The sequence below is a fragment of the Diplotaxodon limnothrissa genome, linkage group LG20 (genome assembly GCF_057381915.1).
Source record: "Diplotaxodon limnothrissa isolate DT_005_m linkage group LG20, D_limnothrissa_male_GT1.1, whole genome shotgun sequence".
Taxonomy (NCBI): Eukaryota; Metazoa; Chordata; class Actinopteri; order Cichliformes; family Cichlidae; genus Diplotaxodon; species Diplotaxodon limnothrissa.
The window spans coordinates 30,962,642-30,979,012 of NC_140615.1; the positions used below are offsets into that span (position 1 = coordinate 30,962,642).

General features: G+C 42.3%; 1 protein-coding gene across 2 annotated transcripts in view; it reads right to left on the minus strand.

The window, feature by feature from the left end:
- vps13d (vacuolar protein sorting 13 homolog D) overlaps window positions 1-16,371 on the minus strand; it is a 76,797-nt gene that overhangs the window by 23,532 nt on the left and 36,894 nt on the right. For both annotated transcript variants that reach the window (XM_085345290.1, XM_085345289.1), the window contains exons 34-58: window positions 15,381-15,567; window positions 14,748-14,822; window positions 14,460-14,660; window positions 14,009-14,098; window positions 12,437-12,577; window positions 12,212-12,337; window positions 11,671-11,745; window positions 10,084-10,186; window positions 9,675-9,827; window positions 9,160-9,295; window positions 8,983-9,030; window positions 8,378-8,528; window positions 7,981-8,197; window positions 7,646-7,896; window positions 7,368-7,559; window positions 7,148-7,274; window positions 6,884-7,026; window positions 6,387-6,517; window positions 5,813-5,988; window positions 3,834-3,957; window positions 3,142-3,377; window positions 2,956-3,058; window positions 1,907-2,064; window positions 1,680-1,788; window positions 1,413-1,583 (exon numbers count right to left, since the gene is read on the minus strand). In XM_085345290.1, coding sequence (XP_085201416.1) covers window positions 1,413-1,583; window positions 1,680-1,788; window positions 1,907-2,064; window positions 2,956-3,058; window positions 3,142-3,377; window positions 3,834-3,957; window positions 5,813-5,988; window positions 6,387-6,517; window positions 6,884-7,026; window positions 7,148-7,274; window positions 7,368-7,559; window positions 7,646-7,896; window positions 7,981-8,197; window positions 8,378-8,528; window positions 8,983-9,030; window positions 9,160-9,295; window positions 9,675-9,827; window positions 10,084-10,186; window positions 11,671-11,745; window positions 12,212-12,337; window positions 12,437-12,577; window positions 14,009-14,098; window positions 14,460-14,660; window positions 14,748-14,822; window positions 15,381-15,567 — 3,624 coding nt within the window. The remainder of the gene's footprint in view (window positions 1-1,412; window positions 1,584-1,679; window positions 1,789-1,906; window positions 2,065-2,955; window positions 3,059-3,141; window positions 3,378-3,833; window positions 3,958-5,812; window positions 5,989-6,386; window positions 6,518-6,883; window positions 7,027-7,147; window positions 7,275-7,367; window positions 7,560-7,645; window positions 7,897-7,980; window positions 8,198-8,377; window positions 8,529-8,982; window positions 9,031-9,159; window positions 9,296-9,674; window positions 9,828-10,083; window positions 10,187-11,670; window positions 11,746-12,211; window positions 12,338-12,436; window positions 12,578-14,008; window positions 14,099-14,459; window positions 14,661-14,747; window positions 14,823-15,380; window positions 15,568-16,371) is intronic.

The window sequence follows — 16,371 nt, forward strand, 5'->3', positions numbered from 1 at the left end:
GTTGATGATTGTAATTTTTATACAATGTTGTAATTGGTTTTTCAACAATTTTTTGATTAATGTTTTGTTTCCTTTACAATATTATACTTTAATGTATAATATTGTAAAGGAAACAAAAAAATTGCTCTCTTTTTTATTCGGGCTACTTACATTTATTTTGGGCTACCAAAAACTGAAGAGTCCCTGCCCGAAGGGCTACCAGGAATTTTGAAATTTTGAGAACCCTGCAGGGTGTACCCCGCCTCTCGCTGGGATAGGCTCCAGCGCCCCCCGCGACCCTGAAAAGGATAAGCGGAAGCGAATGGATGGATAGATGGATGGAAAAAAGCACTATGCTGCTAAAAAATGGTTAATGTGTATGGCGGGGCGTGGCCTGCAATGCCTCTGCAGAAGAGGTGGACGCACCTGAGTATCATCCGCAATGACGCCTTGCCACCTTAAAGTCTGTGCTCTCTCTGCTGTTGTGTTATGTGTCGGGCTCTGTGCTGGAAAGCTAAAGCCAGCTGCATGTGTACAGCAACCGTGTGTGAAAAGTGGTCAATAAAGAGATGCTAAAAAGCATGTTCATGCAAACATTGTTGGGTCTGCCGTGGTATGTTTACAATGGGGCTTTTGCTCCTGAACCTCTGCGCACAGCGTCTGCAAATCGGGGCTGTATGAAGTCACTTTCATCTTTACGCAAGACTGTAAGCTGTCATCTGTGAGGCGCGAGCGGTTTTTGTTTTTAACGTAGTGGGGAATAGCTGCTCAAATACGTATGTGGATCCGAAGTCCGAATTTAGGCATACTGGCAGGCCTCGTCAGAAGTAAATGCAAATAAATCTGCCCAGGCATCATTAAATGTTCTATTTTCTTCAGATATTTTTCTTTTCTTACATTTCTCCATACTTGGCCTACCTGGGGTTGAAAGTCCCGAGTCACACTCGCGGAAGCCGGGAGTGTGACTCTTATTTTGAGCAACGAAAAATAATAAAATATCATTTTATATTTTTTCAAGATCACCATGGTAAATGGCCTGTATTTGTATAGTGCTTTACTTAGTCCCTAAGGACCCCAAAGCGCTTTACACTACATTCAGTCATCCACCCACACATTGGTGATGGCAGCTACATTGTAGCCGCAGCTGCCCTGGGGCGCACTGACAGAGGCGAGACACTGCCGGACACTGGCGCCACCAGGCCCTCTGACCACTACTAGTAGGCAACGGGTGAAGTGTCTTGCCCAAGAACACAACAACCGAGACTGTCCAGGTCGGGGCTCGAACTGGCAACCTTCCGATTACAAGACGAACTGCAAACTCTATACACAGTATAAAGACTAAAGAGCCGCAGGTTGCCGACCCCTGGTCTAAACAATTCTTTACGAGCAGCTTTTTGTCATTTCTTTAGACTTTCCTGTTTTGGGTTTTTCACCTGTAAGACACGTGTGGGTCCATCTGGCAGCACCTGGACCGACAGAACCCCAGAACCCGGCCTCATCTTCTGGTTGATGAACTGCTGCTCAAGACTAGGCTCCAGAAGTCCAGAATCTGGTCCCAGAACCACCTCTGCTCCATCATACAGACCCGCAACCCCACCTTTCACCTGGAGAGTACCAGTCACCGAATAGTGTAAAACTGAAGAAAGTCATGAAAGGAAAAACACAAGCACAATAATAAGCTAAGCTGGTGGTGCACCTACCTGTACTACCAGTCGAGGCAGGCCACAGGTCAGCATGCCTGAGCTGAAGTACCATGTCTGGGTGGTGCTGCGTCGTGAGTCTGGCCTCCTCAGCATTAGTGGCTCAAAACTGGGAGAGGTAAAGAAATACCTCTTACACCCAGAGTTCATCTCAGCTTACGGTCTGGGGTCATTAAATTACTGAAAATTACTCCTGAGAGAGAATTCTTAAACTGCAGAGAACAAACCTGTTGTCACTAACAGCTGCAAGTCCAGCGATGTCCAGTACAAGAGAGGAGTCCAGTGGGCGTGGCTGAGCTGGTTTGCTCTGTGGTGGAGATGAACCTTCATGACAAAGCATGCCAGTCCCAGTCATCCTCCACAGCTGGGAACGCTTTCCTGGTTCCTGCACAATATCCCATGTAAACAGAATGATTAGAATTTTCTATAATTTTCCTTTTTCCTCTCTCCTCTCTCTCTCTCTCACACACACACACACACACACACACACACACACACACACACACACACACACACACACACACACACACACACACACAGGAAAAGATAATGGCAACAGGTTTTCTGATCAGCCTGACACGTGCATAAAACTTGAGTTGATGGCAAGTTTTGCTGCTGGGTTGCTGCTTATTCACAGTAGTGGAGAGCTAGCCTGCACACAGATGAATGCGTTAACACAATTCCAGGTAGTATTTAAAGTGTGATATTAGCAATGTGACCATTTTTAAAAGAGGGCACCTATGACTGGAGATTCAAGCCATTGCACGGTTGTATAAGGACCGGTCAATCTAAGTCGCTACACTCACCAATAGACAAGTGCTAGTGACTGAAAGAATTAGATCTTGGATGTTAGATGAGCTTTCTCCAAAGGGTGGCTGGCCCTCGTTAAAGCCAGGGGGAGAAGCTTAGCAATTCGGGAGGGGTTCCAAGTAGAGCTGCTACATCTATTGATAGATTTAAATTTATCACAAGCAATGTGATGGAGGAGACTTGTACGTTTTTCTTGAGAGGCCATTAGTCTTATGTTGTGGGAATGTGGATCTACGTCATATTGTAGCTCTTGTCTTTTTCTATTGCATTCATTTTGAGACATTTTGAGTTTATATGGCTGCTAACCTGGCCAGGTCTCCCTTGAAAAAGAGATTTTATCTCAGTGAGACTTTAAGGTTAAATAAAGGTAATAACTAATAAATAAATCAATTACTATCTTAAATGACTTGTAAATCAGTGCATTCTGTTTTACATTTTACAATGTATAACCTAACAAATATACTACCTTCTTCCTCAGGATGACCCTCTGAGTCTTAGTGTCCACATCTAGAACCAGTTCAGCACAGCTCACCAAACACTTCTTCCCAACAAGTCGTCTCTCGACAATCCTGCAGATACAAAATTAACCTTTGAACTTTAAAAAAAAGGAAAACAAAGAAAATTATGTCCTTTTTAATTCCTTCAGCCATACTGTGAGAAAGTGTGCGTGGCTGCGATGTAGATGAAGTTCTCATAGTAGAGTTTGTTGTATTCTCGGAAGAAGTTCATGTCAGCTGTGACCTCAGAAGATCCAGCTCCCTTCACAGTGAGTATGAGGCATGGGGGCAATGTAGGCTCATCACATGCGTAGTCTAGCACTGCGCCTGGCTTCACCTCAGTGTGCAGCTGCATGTCAACTACACCATGCTGCCAGAATCGAATAGGCACCTGCAACAATTAAAACAAAGGAGTTTATTCTAACAACAATTTACCTCATGCTCCATTTGTCTTTCATTTTTACTGAAGACGTGTAACAGATAATAAAGCCAACCCAGACACTTTTGCATGTGAAGGACACAAAAAGATAAGAAATAACAAATAACCAGACCATAACTGCTATGGATCTCAAAAAAAGATTCTGAATTCCTCTCAGAACAACACCCCCCAAGTTGCAAATTAATAATAAGACCCTTTGTCTCTGGTATACTATCCATTACAGGAGGTAGAGCAGGTCGTTTAACACAAAGCACATCAAAGTATCCTTGGGCAAGTTACTGAACCCTTGGTTTACCTAATGTGTGAGAGTGTGCATGAACGTTAGACAAAAGCACTTGTTGTCCAGTGTTTTGAGTACAGGCGTTGTTTATCTGACTAACACAGTAGCACCTGACAGTTAGGACCAACCTCAGAGGTGTTGTCAATGCGGAAAGGAGGAGGCAGCTGGTCAGTGTCAGTAAAGGAGATCTGGTAGGTGGCTCCCTTGAGGGTGATCTCTGTCCGTAGGAAGAAACAATTCCCCAGTGTGTCCCTTTTTAAAATAAGATACAAATAAAATCAAATAAATACATAAAATATTGTGAAATGTGTTTCTGTTTGTCTGTCTGTAACACCTGCTCCCCAGTATCCTTCTCTGTCTCAATCACCCTCTCATGTCCTCCTTCACTACATTTGTGAATCATCTCTGAGGTTTCCTCCTGCCTGGCAGCTCCATCTTCAAACTCTTTGTCTTATGTATCCACCATCTCTCAGTTGCCCATGTGCAAACCATCTCTCTAACTTGCACTCAGCTCTACACACCACCCTTGTTCTTGAAAATTGATACCAGCGCATTTCTTTCAATTTCCAAGATTGTGTTAAACAATCTGAGTAAAACATCCACTGTCCTTTTTTCCGAGACATCTTCCTACCTGTGCAGGTATTTACACGAACCACTTTTCTACTCTTCATAGCCAAACTCACTTTTTCATTAAAAATCCTCTTCATTATTCACTAACTATTCCCCATCCCTCCTCCCGTAGATGTCTTTCTGAAAGTGCTGTAACTAAGTTTAAGAATATAATCCACCCACTGTTATCATCTTCAATGCCCTGTACCAACACAGAGCAGAGCAGCTACCTGAACACTACTCCAACAGAGGTGGATAGTAATTTTGCATCCTCACTACGTATGACTCTGGATACTGTAACTCCTCTGGAATATAGAGTCTCAAATCAGAAGTACCTGACTCCGTGGTATAATTCTCAAACACATAGCCTAAAGCAGATGACTCATAAGCTTGAGAGGAAATGGCGTGTCACAAATTTAGAAAATCATCATTTAGCCTGGAGAAATAGTGTGTTGCTTTATAAAAATAAATAAATAAACAAAATTAAATTTTAAAAAGCGTCCCCCCGTTAAGCTACAACATCTTTCTATTCTTCACTGATTGAAGAAAATAAGAACAACCCCAGGTTTCTCTTCAGCACTGTAGCCAGGCTGACAAAAAGTCAGAGCTCTGTTGAGCCAACCATCCCTTTAACGTTAACTAGTAATGACTTCATGAACTTCTTCACAAATAAAATGTTAACCATTAGAGAAAAAATTACTCATAATCATCTCACAGATGTAATATTATCTACAGCTACTTTTAGTACCATTGATATTAATTTAGACTCTTTTCTCCAATTGATCTTTCTGAGTTAGCATCAGTAATTACTTCCTCCAAACCATCAATGTGTCTTTTAGACCCCACAAAACTACTACTTCCTACAAAACTGCTAAAAGATGTCCTGCCATTAATTAACCATGGGTTCCTCAGTTTCAGCCAATGTGGCAACTTGTACATGGAAGAATGGAAAAACAGGGCTTTGTTATCCTACCCTGGTCATTGTCATTGTCTCAGGTATGTGGATGACACCTGGGTGAAAATCAGATCTCAAGATTTAAGAGATTTTATCCATAAAATATTCTCTCAGATTATTAGAGAAACAAAATTCATGAGAATTTTTTTTACAGCCAGTAACAAGATTGCTTTCAATGCAACATTCGATACCCCTCATCAAGTGACAGATGGAGCTGTTTATCATGAATTTGTCTGCCATGACCTGACCTAATCAAGTCATAGCAGACACAGATGAGAGAGGGACATGGAAATCAAATAATCCAGACTACACATATGCATAGCAATTCCACAGTAGTATATCATTCCAGCTTTTGAATTTTTTGTTTAGAGGCCACGCTACACATAAATAGAAATGGCACATTCTTTAAATAACTGCATGTGAATTTCATCAAGCTGGCTGCTGAGTGGGGAAACGTGCTCCTAGAGGGACTTTGGCATCACGGAAAGACAACATGGACATTTGCTAAAAGATTAATGTGTCTTCATACAGTAGGTAGCTCACCTCATATTTACATGAAAAGACTTGGGTTTGTTAACCTCAAAACCTCCTGACCATGTGCAATTGGGGATGTCCATGAAGCGCACACATAGCAGTTGGTCATAATCATTTCGTGGCCAGTGAAAGACAACGCTGGAGCCTGGCAGGGTGGAGATGTAACCATCCGGGTTGGCCGTACCCTAGGACACACATGAATATTTGTTGTTATGGGAATACTGGTTCCCTGGAATCACTTTATTACTTTATTTATCTTTAATTATTTACTTAGTTACCAACCAGCAAAGCAAAAATAAGCACTGTTTTAGTCTTTGGGCCTGAAAAGTAAAAGTCCAGAGTGACAGGGATGTCAAGGCTGAACCTGGTTGGTTTGTTTGTTTGGTTTGTTTATGTAGGGACAGGATATGGACAGTTTTTTTTCCTGTTTGCGTATCGTATCTTTGCAGGTCAGAGTAAAGAAGTAGACAGGGAATGATAGAGAGGAGTATGAAACAAAGATCACTCTAAGCTGCCACTACTCTAAAACACCTGTGCAAAATAAATAAAAAATAAAATAAGTATTATCCAGAGTTTCTTTCACCTTTCCTCTTGCAAATTCTCTCTGAGCAAAGGCCAGTTTGTGTGTAGATCGGTTGTCCAGCAGGTAGCGTGGGGCAAAGGTTACGATGTGTGTGTCTCTATAGCGTCCTTTTCCTTTGCGCACACTGATACCTGTGTTAGTGAGACAGGGAACAGTTAATGAACTGACATTATATTTTGGGGTAGTGAGAAGAGAGTGCTGTAACAGGCGACATTTAGGAACAGGAGAAAGATCCTTGTTGCACAGAACTATAGAATCAGGGCAAAAGGCCACTATTTACAAGGCACAAAATAACTCAAAACTGATCAAAAAAATGAGGGAGAATACTAAGAAAATAATTAGAGAAAAAATATTAACTCATCTAAAATGTAACCATGAATTTGTTGCATCAGTACTGACAGCAAATCATCCAGAGAGGTCACGAACACACTATGATAAAATCTGCCGGACATCATTCAATCATTCAGCTCACACCGATTGTGAATAGACCAACTTGCCTATGTTGTAAATGAGGCCAGGCCTGTTTCCATGTTGGATCACTTTGACTGCTCTGACTCCACTTCCTCCATCCAGGGAGAAGCCTTGACACCAGCCAGGAATTCCATCTGGATGGATCCCTTTACCAATCCGCATTGTACACCTGGGATCATTATAGATGGGGAAATAAATAGAAAGTAAGGATGAAGGAATCAAATTCTATACCTGCTGGGTAGAACTTGAGGCTTACTGTGGAATCCCTGTTGTTTATGGCACACACTTACATGGCAGGCTGTTCCTTGTCGGTGTAGCAGAAGAGTAACGGGCTGAGGCTACGGGCCAGCTCGTGCTCCTCAAACTGGCCTGCTGCATCAGTCTTGGTATTGTCCTGACGGAAAATTAATGGCAGACCTGAGGGATAAAACCGGCTTTAGAGAACAGAAGCTTCCGGGAAAATGTTTGCTTTTAATAATCAGAGTAACTATTGCGTTCAGAAAACATTACCAGTCTTGTTGATAAGCCAGTAGGGGGCAGAAATCAAGATTTTTAATGCTCCTTGTGCTCGTAAAATGATGCGAATGGTGAGACAAAGAAGACGTTTGTTGGTGTCATACAGCCGCATGCGCACTACATAGTTCTGAGTTCCCGGAGGAATCAGCAGCTCTTTACACACAGGGAAGTTCTCCAGCAGGACTCCTAAAGAACGATGCACATCATCAACATGGAGACTGAGAATACAAGTTTATGACATAAACACCAGCTGATGTTTGGCTAATGCTCACCCAGCTCCATGTTCTGTGAGGTGTCAGCAGCATGGAGCACAGCCTCTTTTCCCGGCTTCAATGAGCCTTTAATGGACATTCCTTTAATGTAGTAGCTGATGTCACAGGGCAGCAAATTGGCCAGCACCATGGTAGGCAGAAGGTAGATCGTGTGCCCTGGCTGTCGATAGATTTGCTTTGTACTGCCAGAAACGTATTTGTTGGCAGGCTGCTGGTCTGGGTAGTTCTCCTTTTTTATGACCACGCAAAACCTGCAAGACAGGAAGAAACATTAAGAATGGTATTGAGCGCAGGCGAGACAAGAAGAAAGAGCAAAAACATCTGACCAGATCTACCTGAAGTTGAGCTTGAGGCTGTCATCAAAGTCTGCTGACTGACACTCCCTCTTACTGCTGCTGATCTCTCCAGGCCGCTCCACCGTGGTCCAGTGGATAGGAACCTTACAGAAGAACAAGCCCAGGCCTTTAGGCCGAGACTGCAGCCGCCAGGAGGTCAAGTGGAGGGGGACTGCCAAGGCCTGGCCAGGCAGGATTGGAGGCAACACTACTGGTTCTGTCAAAACACACACGCACACACAAATAGAAGGATTTGACAGAAGACAAGAAAATAACATAGAATAACCCAAACTACATACAATAAAACATAATTAAAAATAGGATAAATCAGTGGTTGATTGGATAGTTGATAAAATAAATGACCCTACAGTAGATGGGAAATTGAGCAGCGTCTTACTGTCAGGCGCGGAGGGGCTATCCAGTCTGACCTCCATAGGAACATCCAGTTGGTTCTTGACCATGAGGGCAGAGCGGACTGTGACCACCTTCCTGGCACTGCCCTCCATTGTGATGGAGAAGACCACTCTCACAGGAGGCAGGGCAGAGAACTGAGGAGCCATTAAGTATGAGGTGTATTATTAGCAACAGTCACGTCAAAGTCGTCCATCTCTTCACACTCAGAGTCTCTTAACTTCTGAGAACAGCTTAGAACCTTTGTAATTACTTTGACAAATGCAGCGAAGTTTGTCTTCAGCTTCTTTGTCCTTTTAACTCCAATGAACTTCATTTTTTTTTATTTGTAGTATTAGATCATAATCAACAATATACAAGGTACATTATACTAGATCATCCTTTGTCATGTATTATACTGGGCTGCTATTTGTTGCCAGTCATTTGAAAACTGTGAAAAACCTGACTAGACTAAAGACTGACAGAGCTGTTCACAGTCTGATTTCCTGCTGCGTAACAAGCATTACGCTGTTACTGTAGCTTTAGAGTCTCTTCAAAATGCTTGCCTTCTCTGCTGTTCACTAATCTGGAAACAAGATGTGGCATACTTACGTAAACGTGTGGGTGGATAATGTTGGTCCTGCTGATAGGGCTGCCAACCTGTGGGAAAGTAAAGGAGCAAAAAATATTTAAGATGAGAAAAAAAGGAACAACAAAAAAACATCCAACCCTAGAAGGCAGAAAACCTTAGCATTACTAATATGAATTCTGTTTTTGAGTTGCGCTCACAGTGTTGGAAGAGCTGCTCCTGTCTGGAGCTGCATAACGAAAGAAAATGCCCACTTTGTCCACAGACACCGGCTTCACTTGCTCCCATCCACATACACGAACCAGCAGCTGGTGCAGTTTCAGCTCATGAGTGTGTCTGTATTGAAAAAGGCAGTGATACACAGTAAGGGTGCGTAGCTCTATAGAGATGAACCATCTAAAAATATGAGCTGCATCGTGTTGGAGCTCATTTACCTCAACCAAATTGCTATTCACCCTGTTAATGTACTGATAATTTTCTTTTGATTAAAAAGGCAAATGTGAAATGCTTTACACTAACCAAATATCATTCAGATTCTTCTTGCATATCATCATTTGAGCAAAGTAGACAGCTTCTTAACAACATCTTAATTTCAGACAGCTGCTTATTAATAGCACAGTTAAGCTGCTGTGTTATCACAAATAATCAAACCGGGAGGAATAAAGATTAAGACAGTCAACAGAGTCACTGGATGCAACGTGAAGCCGAGCAGTACCGATGACGGAGTTTCTCATGGGCTTCAAACTCAAAGGGAATCTCCTCCCCAGGCAGCACCTCTCTCCACTGGCTCACATTGTGGCTGTCATCAGATCCTGAACTGTGGACATCAGAAATGGAGTCTGCACTACTGCTGTGGGAGAGTGCTACCCTGTGGGAAACATGTAAAGAGCTTCAGGTACTTGTCTATTCTTTGTGGCTGAGGCAATTCTTTGCTGTGTAAATTCATGCTTCATTAGATACAAATTAAACCCAAACGGAGAAAGTTGTGGTGTTAGCAAACTGATGCACTCAGCATTAACAGAACTGTCAGAGTACAGTCAGTGTTCACTTGTTGGCAGTTCATTTCTATGAAACATGGTGTTTCTGCAGATTGTATGCATTAAGATCGTTATGGTTACACCTACCTGGTGGGTGTTGTAGTCATAGTGGCAAACCACATAGTACATCCAGTATGGTTGCGTAGAGCATAGGGGACAAAGGGCTGCCTCTTCTTAGACAACTTGACATCTGACAGAAACAGAATTAAAAACAGAGTTTGTGTATATACATATACACAGACAGATAGAAAGATAGATATTCAGATGGGTTACTGGAACAAGAAGGTCTAAGTGGATGACGGATGAGAATAGGGAGCAGAAAGGATAACAATAAAATTAAATATATATAAATAAAACACATAGAACTAATAATGGTTCATCCTAATACCAACTGCAGTATTATTTTGAATCCCTCAGTAATGTTTGTAGCGCTGCTGAGCAGATAGAGCTAGACTTAAATGGGTTTATTTTTTGGTTAAGAACTCTAAATGCAGACATTTAGACACATTTTTTCCATTCCAAGTCATTTCTATTTTTTTGTATGCATGTTGTTTGTATGGTTGAGTACTATAACAGTATTAACAATTAACGATCAACGGCCAAAAGGAGTGATGTGTGCAAGCAAGAGAGTTTTACATCCAGAACAGGTTTTAGCAGTTCATCCACAACCAGAGACTGAAATGCACCAAGTATTGCATTTCACTTGGTATCAAAAAACTTAACAATACTCACTTAGAAGCTGGAAACATCACATTTTTTTATTTAAAAGCTTTAGGTAACAGACATGAGGAGAAATGAGAGTGAGAGAGAATGAACAGATGGAGCGGCTCTGCTGTAAGTCGGCTTCTTGGTTATTCTTGTCTGTAGTTTGGCATTTTTAATACTGATATCAGACATAATTTATAGAGTACGATCATTTTGGTGCTAGTCAGAATCTGACTGAGCCTAGTATAATAAGGGAACACACAACAAACTGTGATGCAGTGATAAGAAGATTCAAACCCATCGGCCAGCTTTGCAAAATTTGCATGTTCTGTGTTGTTTGGTTACGACAGCTTTTCCCCACAGTCCAAAGACACCGTGTTGGGTTAACTGGTGACTCTGAATTGCCTGCAGCTGCGAATGTGATTCTGCCTGTCAGTGTTAGCTCTGTAATAGACCGGGGACCTGTCCAAGGTGCACCCTGCCTCTTGCCCTATGACTGGGATAGGCTCAAGTAGTTAAGAAAACGAATGGACAGATCAATGGATGAAGTGAGGCTATCCAACAGAAGTCATTTTGTTCTCACTTCTAAACAACTTGTGGCAATTTTGAGCAAAAACAGTTTGGGTTTAGTAGCTAAAATAGATTCCCAGCACGAAGCAGGTGCCAGTGAAATCATGGCGATGCTGACATCAGGTCAGCTACAATTCAGCTTCACAGGTTTAGTACAAGTACTAACGCGAATTACAAGTACTGAAATAAAGAGACTACTCAGAAGAACAAAAGGTCTGCAGAGCTTAGGAAAAAGCTGGCTTTGTGTACCAGTGGAAACACATGGGGTATGTGGTTCCTAAAAGAGACAGGCATGCAAAACAAGAACCTCACCAGCACTCCAATAGTTAAAAAAAAATCCCTAACTGTGGTACTGATGCTACTGAGGAAGCTGAGTGGGTGGCTTAATCTGAACTGTACCTCTGGAATGAATCTGCTGCTCGAGGCAAGTCAAGCTGGCTGTGCTCCTAGTTCTAAGGTGAGCAAGAGGCGCACCTGATAGTAGAGACAGATAGTTGAAACAGAGACACATGCAGAGGGAACACACAAGAGGGTTAGTGTTATCCTTCAAACAAGAACACCAGCAATGCACTGAAAATCATCTCTCGACCAACACCCAGCTTCTAAACTAGGATAACAGGCGGGCTTCTGTTTTCTTACCCTGGCAACAATCTTACATAGTACTGTCTGAGCTGACAATACAAATAAAAACGGTTCAAAGAACACAATGTAACTGTTCATTCAGCTTTACAAAGTTACAAGACTGGAGATGTCATGCAACTTGTCGTGCAGTGTTAGCATTGTACTGATAATGACACCTGAGTGCTGATGACACCTGAAACGGCCACTTTACCATTCAGGTGATTTTCAGGCGATTTCAGGTTTTTGGATTTTCTCTTTTACGCATTTAAAAAAAAAAGCTCTAGAGTCCATTAGGTGTTACCGATTTGCTGTAACTTACTTTGCCCAAAGCTGGGTGGATCAACTGAAGAGCCTATCCAGGGCATAGGGGGCGACGTCTGGGGGGGCTGGTCCTCCTCATTACAGTAGTCAGCTATCCAGGAGCTCTTGGTGGTGGTGTATTGTTCTGAAAAGGCCAGACATACACATGAGCCACAGGTCTGCCATGTGGGACAATTTTAACAATGTAACTGGAAACACTGTGTGAAAGTCCCTCCTTACTTACCCAGCAGGACAGACGTGATGTTGATGTCCAGTCTCTGCTTGGCTCGAATCCCCATCTTAAGACGTGGAGGATGGAGACGACCGGCGGCCTGCTGCTGCCACGAAAGGATGCAGGGCCAGGGCTCAATAAAGGGCTCCCAGCCTGGCACGCAGACAGAGATCAACTTAGCAAAACACTGTGCAGTATGCAGTATCATGGTAGTATTAATTTCTTATTATTTTTTAGAGCTAAATACTGCCTGAACTGAAGCTCCTATTTCTGCTTATCTAGCATTATGTCAAAGTTTATAGCAACTCTTGGCTCTCTATATTCTTCTGTTATACCTTTCTACTATAAGGTTGGACTGTCTGTGGAAGTCGCTTCTCTCATCTCGGGAACAATGTTAAAGTCAAGCCCTTGCTCCTCGATAAATGGATGATTGGGTGAATGAATGTTTTTCTCTCATTTACACAATATAATTCACAAATCCTGGTTTTGCATTCAGAGCATTCTGTTGTCAGTAACGTGCCCATTTTAAAGAGCTGCTTAAAACAAGCAGCCAGAAGGAATCTGAGTTTCTCAGATCAGAGAGGAGGATGAGCTTTGATGGTTGTAGCTCTATACCTTTAGAACTCCACCCTAATGGACTCTTGGGTCCTCCACTAGGCCTCAGTCCCCCCCTGTGAGCAAAGTGTGCAGTGACAAGAGAAGAGGCCTGGCCTGCCTACAGGGGCTGCACTTGACATGACTCACTTTGTTGATCGTGGTGCACATGATTCTGTTATACAAACCTGCTGACAACATGAAAATGAAGAGCCGTTGTTTTTCTAATGGCTGTAAAATAAGTAAACACGAGTTTCACACTAGGGCTGCCACGATTAGTCGACTAGTCACGATTACGTCGACTATCAAAATCGTCGACGACTGATTTAATAGTCGACGCGTCGTTTGAAGCTTTGTAAGGTCACAAAAGACGCAGGAATAAGTAGTGGGATTTAAGAGCGTAATAACGGACTGAAACAGAAGATGGCAGCACTGCATGTACAAGGATGCCAGCTGCCGTTAAACCCCGAAGAAGAAGAAGCAGCTCTGTCCCAGAATTCATAGCGCAGCCCAGCTCAGTTTCCAACAATGGTGGCAGCTAGTTAGTTTTAATATTACTCTTATTATACTTTCTGGGTCACAAAATAAACGTTTAACATATTTTCAGGCGAGAATGTAGCTGTATAAACCTCAAGTATCTGTTCAGTTTATCAAGACACCACATATTTTCAAAAGCGCTCCGACGTTTTCGGAGACGTCTGTTACCCACTAGCTTGATAGCTAGCTGGCGGCAAGGCTCTGTCTGAGATTGAGAGATAGATTCTCTCAATCTATCTAGAGAGAGATCGATTGAGGTCACCTTGTTCTGAACTCTGTTGTGAAACATCCTAATACATTTTACAATGCCATTAAAACTCTTGTCAAACTCTGAAAATAACAGTCTACTGAGAGACTACTTTTGATTAATCTGCATAAACATAAAAACACAGATGTAGGAAACAAAGAATGTTCACCATATTGTGTAAACATGCAGTAAGTAAATCCTATTACCTGACAGCTCTCTGTTGTAGTAGTCTCCAGACAGAGTGAAGCTAGCGTTGCCTTCATGGATGGAACCAATGCGCTGCAGCACGTAAAGTCCTTTAATGACAAAGACTCTGAGATCAGGCTGAGAAACAGGTGGATGCTGTTCATTGGATTTAGTGAAGGTGCTTACCTGTTTCATCTTATGCTTAAGGTCTAAAATTTCTAATACTAAAGTATTTTCTCCAATAACATAAAAGAAGCGCTTTCAATTTTGTTGTCCAACATTATTTGGAACACAAGCAGCCCATGTTAGTGGGCACGAGAACAGTAACTTCTAAGTGAATCTAATAAATGGCTTTGCTCAGCAGCAGTTGCTGAGGTAAGATTAAAATGTGCCACTTGAGCTTAAACTACTGGATGCTGACTAATCAATTTTAAATGTCTTTGGTAACAACCATTATTTAGAGAGACTTACTGGAAAAGGTTAGTTCTGCCAGCGGAATGTCACAGTCCAGGCAGTCATCGATGAAACAGATGCAGATGCTATCAGCCTTCACCTCCACTCCTGACAAAGGAGCCGAGTGGCTGCTGGTCCCAGAGCTAGCCCTGGCTCGATGATGACCTGCTATATTCTCAGCATTCTCCAGCAGCCATGTTGCAGCTTGATCCAGCTGACCTGATGGACAAATAATTGGATTTTTAGGAAGGTTTGCACAGATTGTTAAGCATTTCATCTACTTCCAGTTTTAATAGTCTCACTCACCTTTACAGTGGATCAGGGCTGTTTTGCAGTCCTCCTTCCTGAAACCAAGGTCTTCTAAGTGGGTTAGCTGACCCTCTGAGGGAAACATATTTTAGAGGAATAACAGCATATAATCAGTAATCAGTGCAACTAAAAATACAATCTAAAAAGTCAGGAATGAGGTAATAATGTAAAAAATTATGTGTATACATGCACACTGATCCAAGGAGCTTGAAAAGAAAAGCGTGTGGATTTCTTTAAGTTTCCTTGAATACGTTTCACCTCTCATCAGAGAAGTTTCTTCAGTTCTAATAGCAACTGGTGGAGAGTTCCAGTCTTAACGCCCACTCACATCCTGGGCCATTTGACCTCAGGAAATCACATGATAGGGTGGGGCTAGGTTTCACAGTGGGTTCACCCAAAACCTTGGCTGATTGTGACCCACACAAGTTTTCTCACCTTGGCTTAGTGTGATTAAGCAGAGGATCAATAGGGGCTCCTTGACCCTCTTGGGGGACACTCCCATAGGGCTTAAAATCTGGGACTCTCCTCCATTTGACCTTAGAACTGATGAAGCTTGTCAGATGAAATGTCTTCAAGAAACTTAAATGCATTATGTTGATCTATGAAGACTTAAAAATCTGTACAGCATACCTATAAGGGACTCAGTCTTCTGCCTGAAGATGTCTTTGGGTGCAGGGCTGGCTCCTTTGGTGGGGGGAGCAGTGGTGTCAGAGACATGAGGCAGTGGGGCACTGGCAGTAGGGAGAGACTTGGTGATGGCCAAGAAGAGCTGTATGTCGTTGTAGGACAGACGGATGTCTAGAGCTGGAAACTGAATCTGCCAGAAAATCAGATCCAAAGCTAACTTAGTAATCCATAATGTTACATTCTGTGAAGAAATACTGGGAAATACTCCATATCTGCTTTCAAAGCTCTTTTTAACGTATGTCTTCTAACTTCAACTATTTTATGACAAAACTAAAACCTCAATCGTAGGACAAGTCTTTACCAGCCATGCTCAGCGTCACTGATATTTTTTTCACAAACTTATGTAGTTACTAGTTGAAGCTATCAAACATTAACAAAAATATAAACAATGAATGGAAATGTTAGGGAAAATGTTCTAAAACACTTCTTCAGTAAAGACTCAGAGAAGAGAAACACACAGAACTTCTTGCTAGCAAGGGCAGCCTCCACTCTAAGAGACTCCAGTGAGAGAACTGCCCCGGTCTTTATCTATACTCCATTGAGCGTATGTGTGTGTGTGTGTGTGTGTGTGTGTTGATCAAAGGGTCATATAACATGAAAGCACAAAAGGTACATCCTTGGTCATAAAGAGGGTAGTCTCCCCCACCCTAGATGGCACGGTGAGGAAGTCCAGCAGTTAAAGCACTTAGACTAAAACAGACATAGCTACGTTAAAACAATAAAACAAGGTACGACCTCTCCCATGCTCCCAGGATGTGGGGGTGAACCAAGCCTGCTAAAAATCACACATCCTGTCACTACCAAATAACTACAAACAGCATCCTACCATAAGCAAACTTATATCACTAAAAGATTATACTGACTACTAAATACAATTTTCCATTGACAATTGACATAGAGGCAGCAAAGGTTGAGTTGAGATTAAGGAAATTGT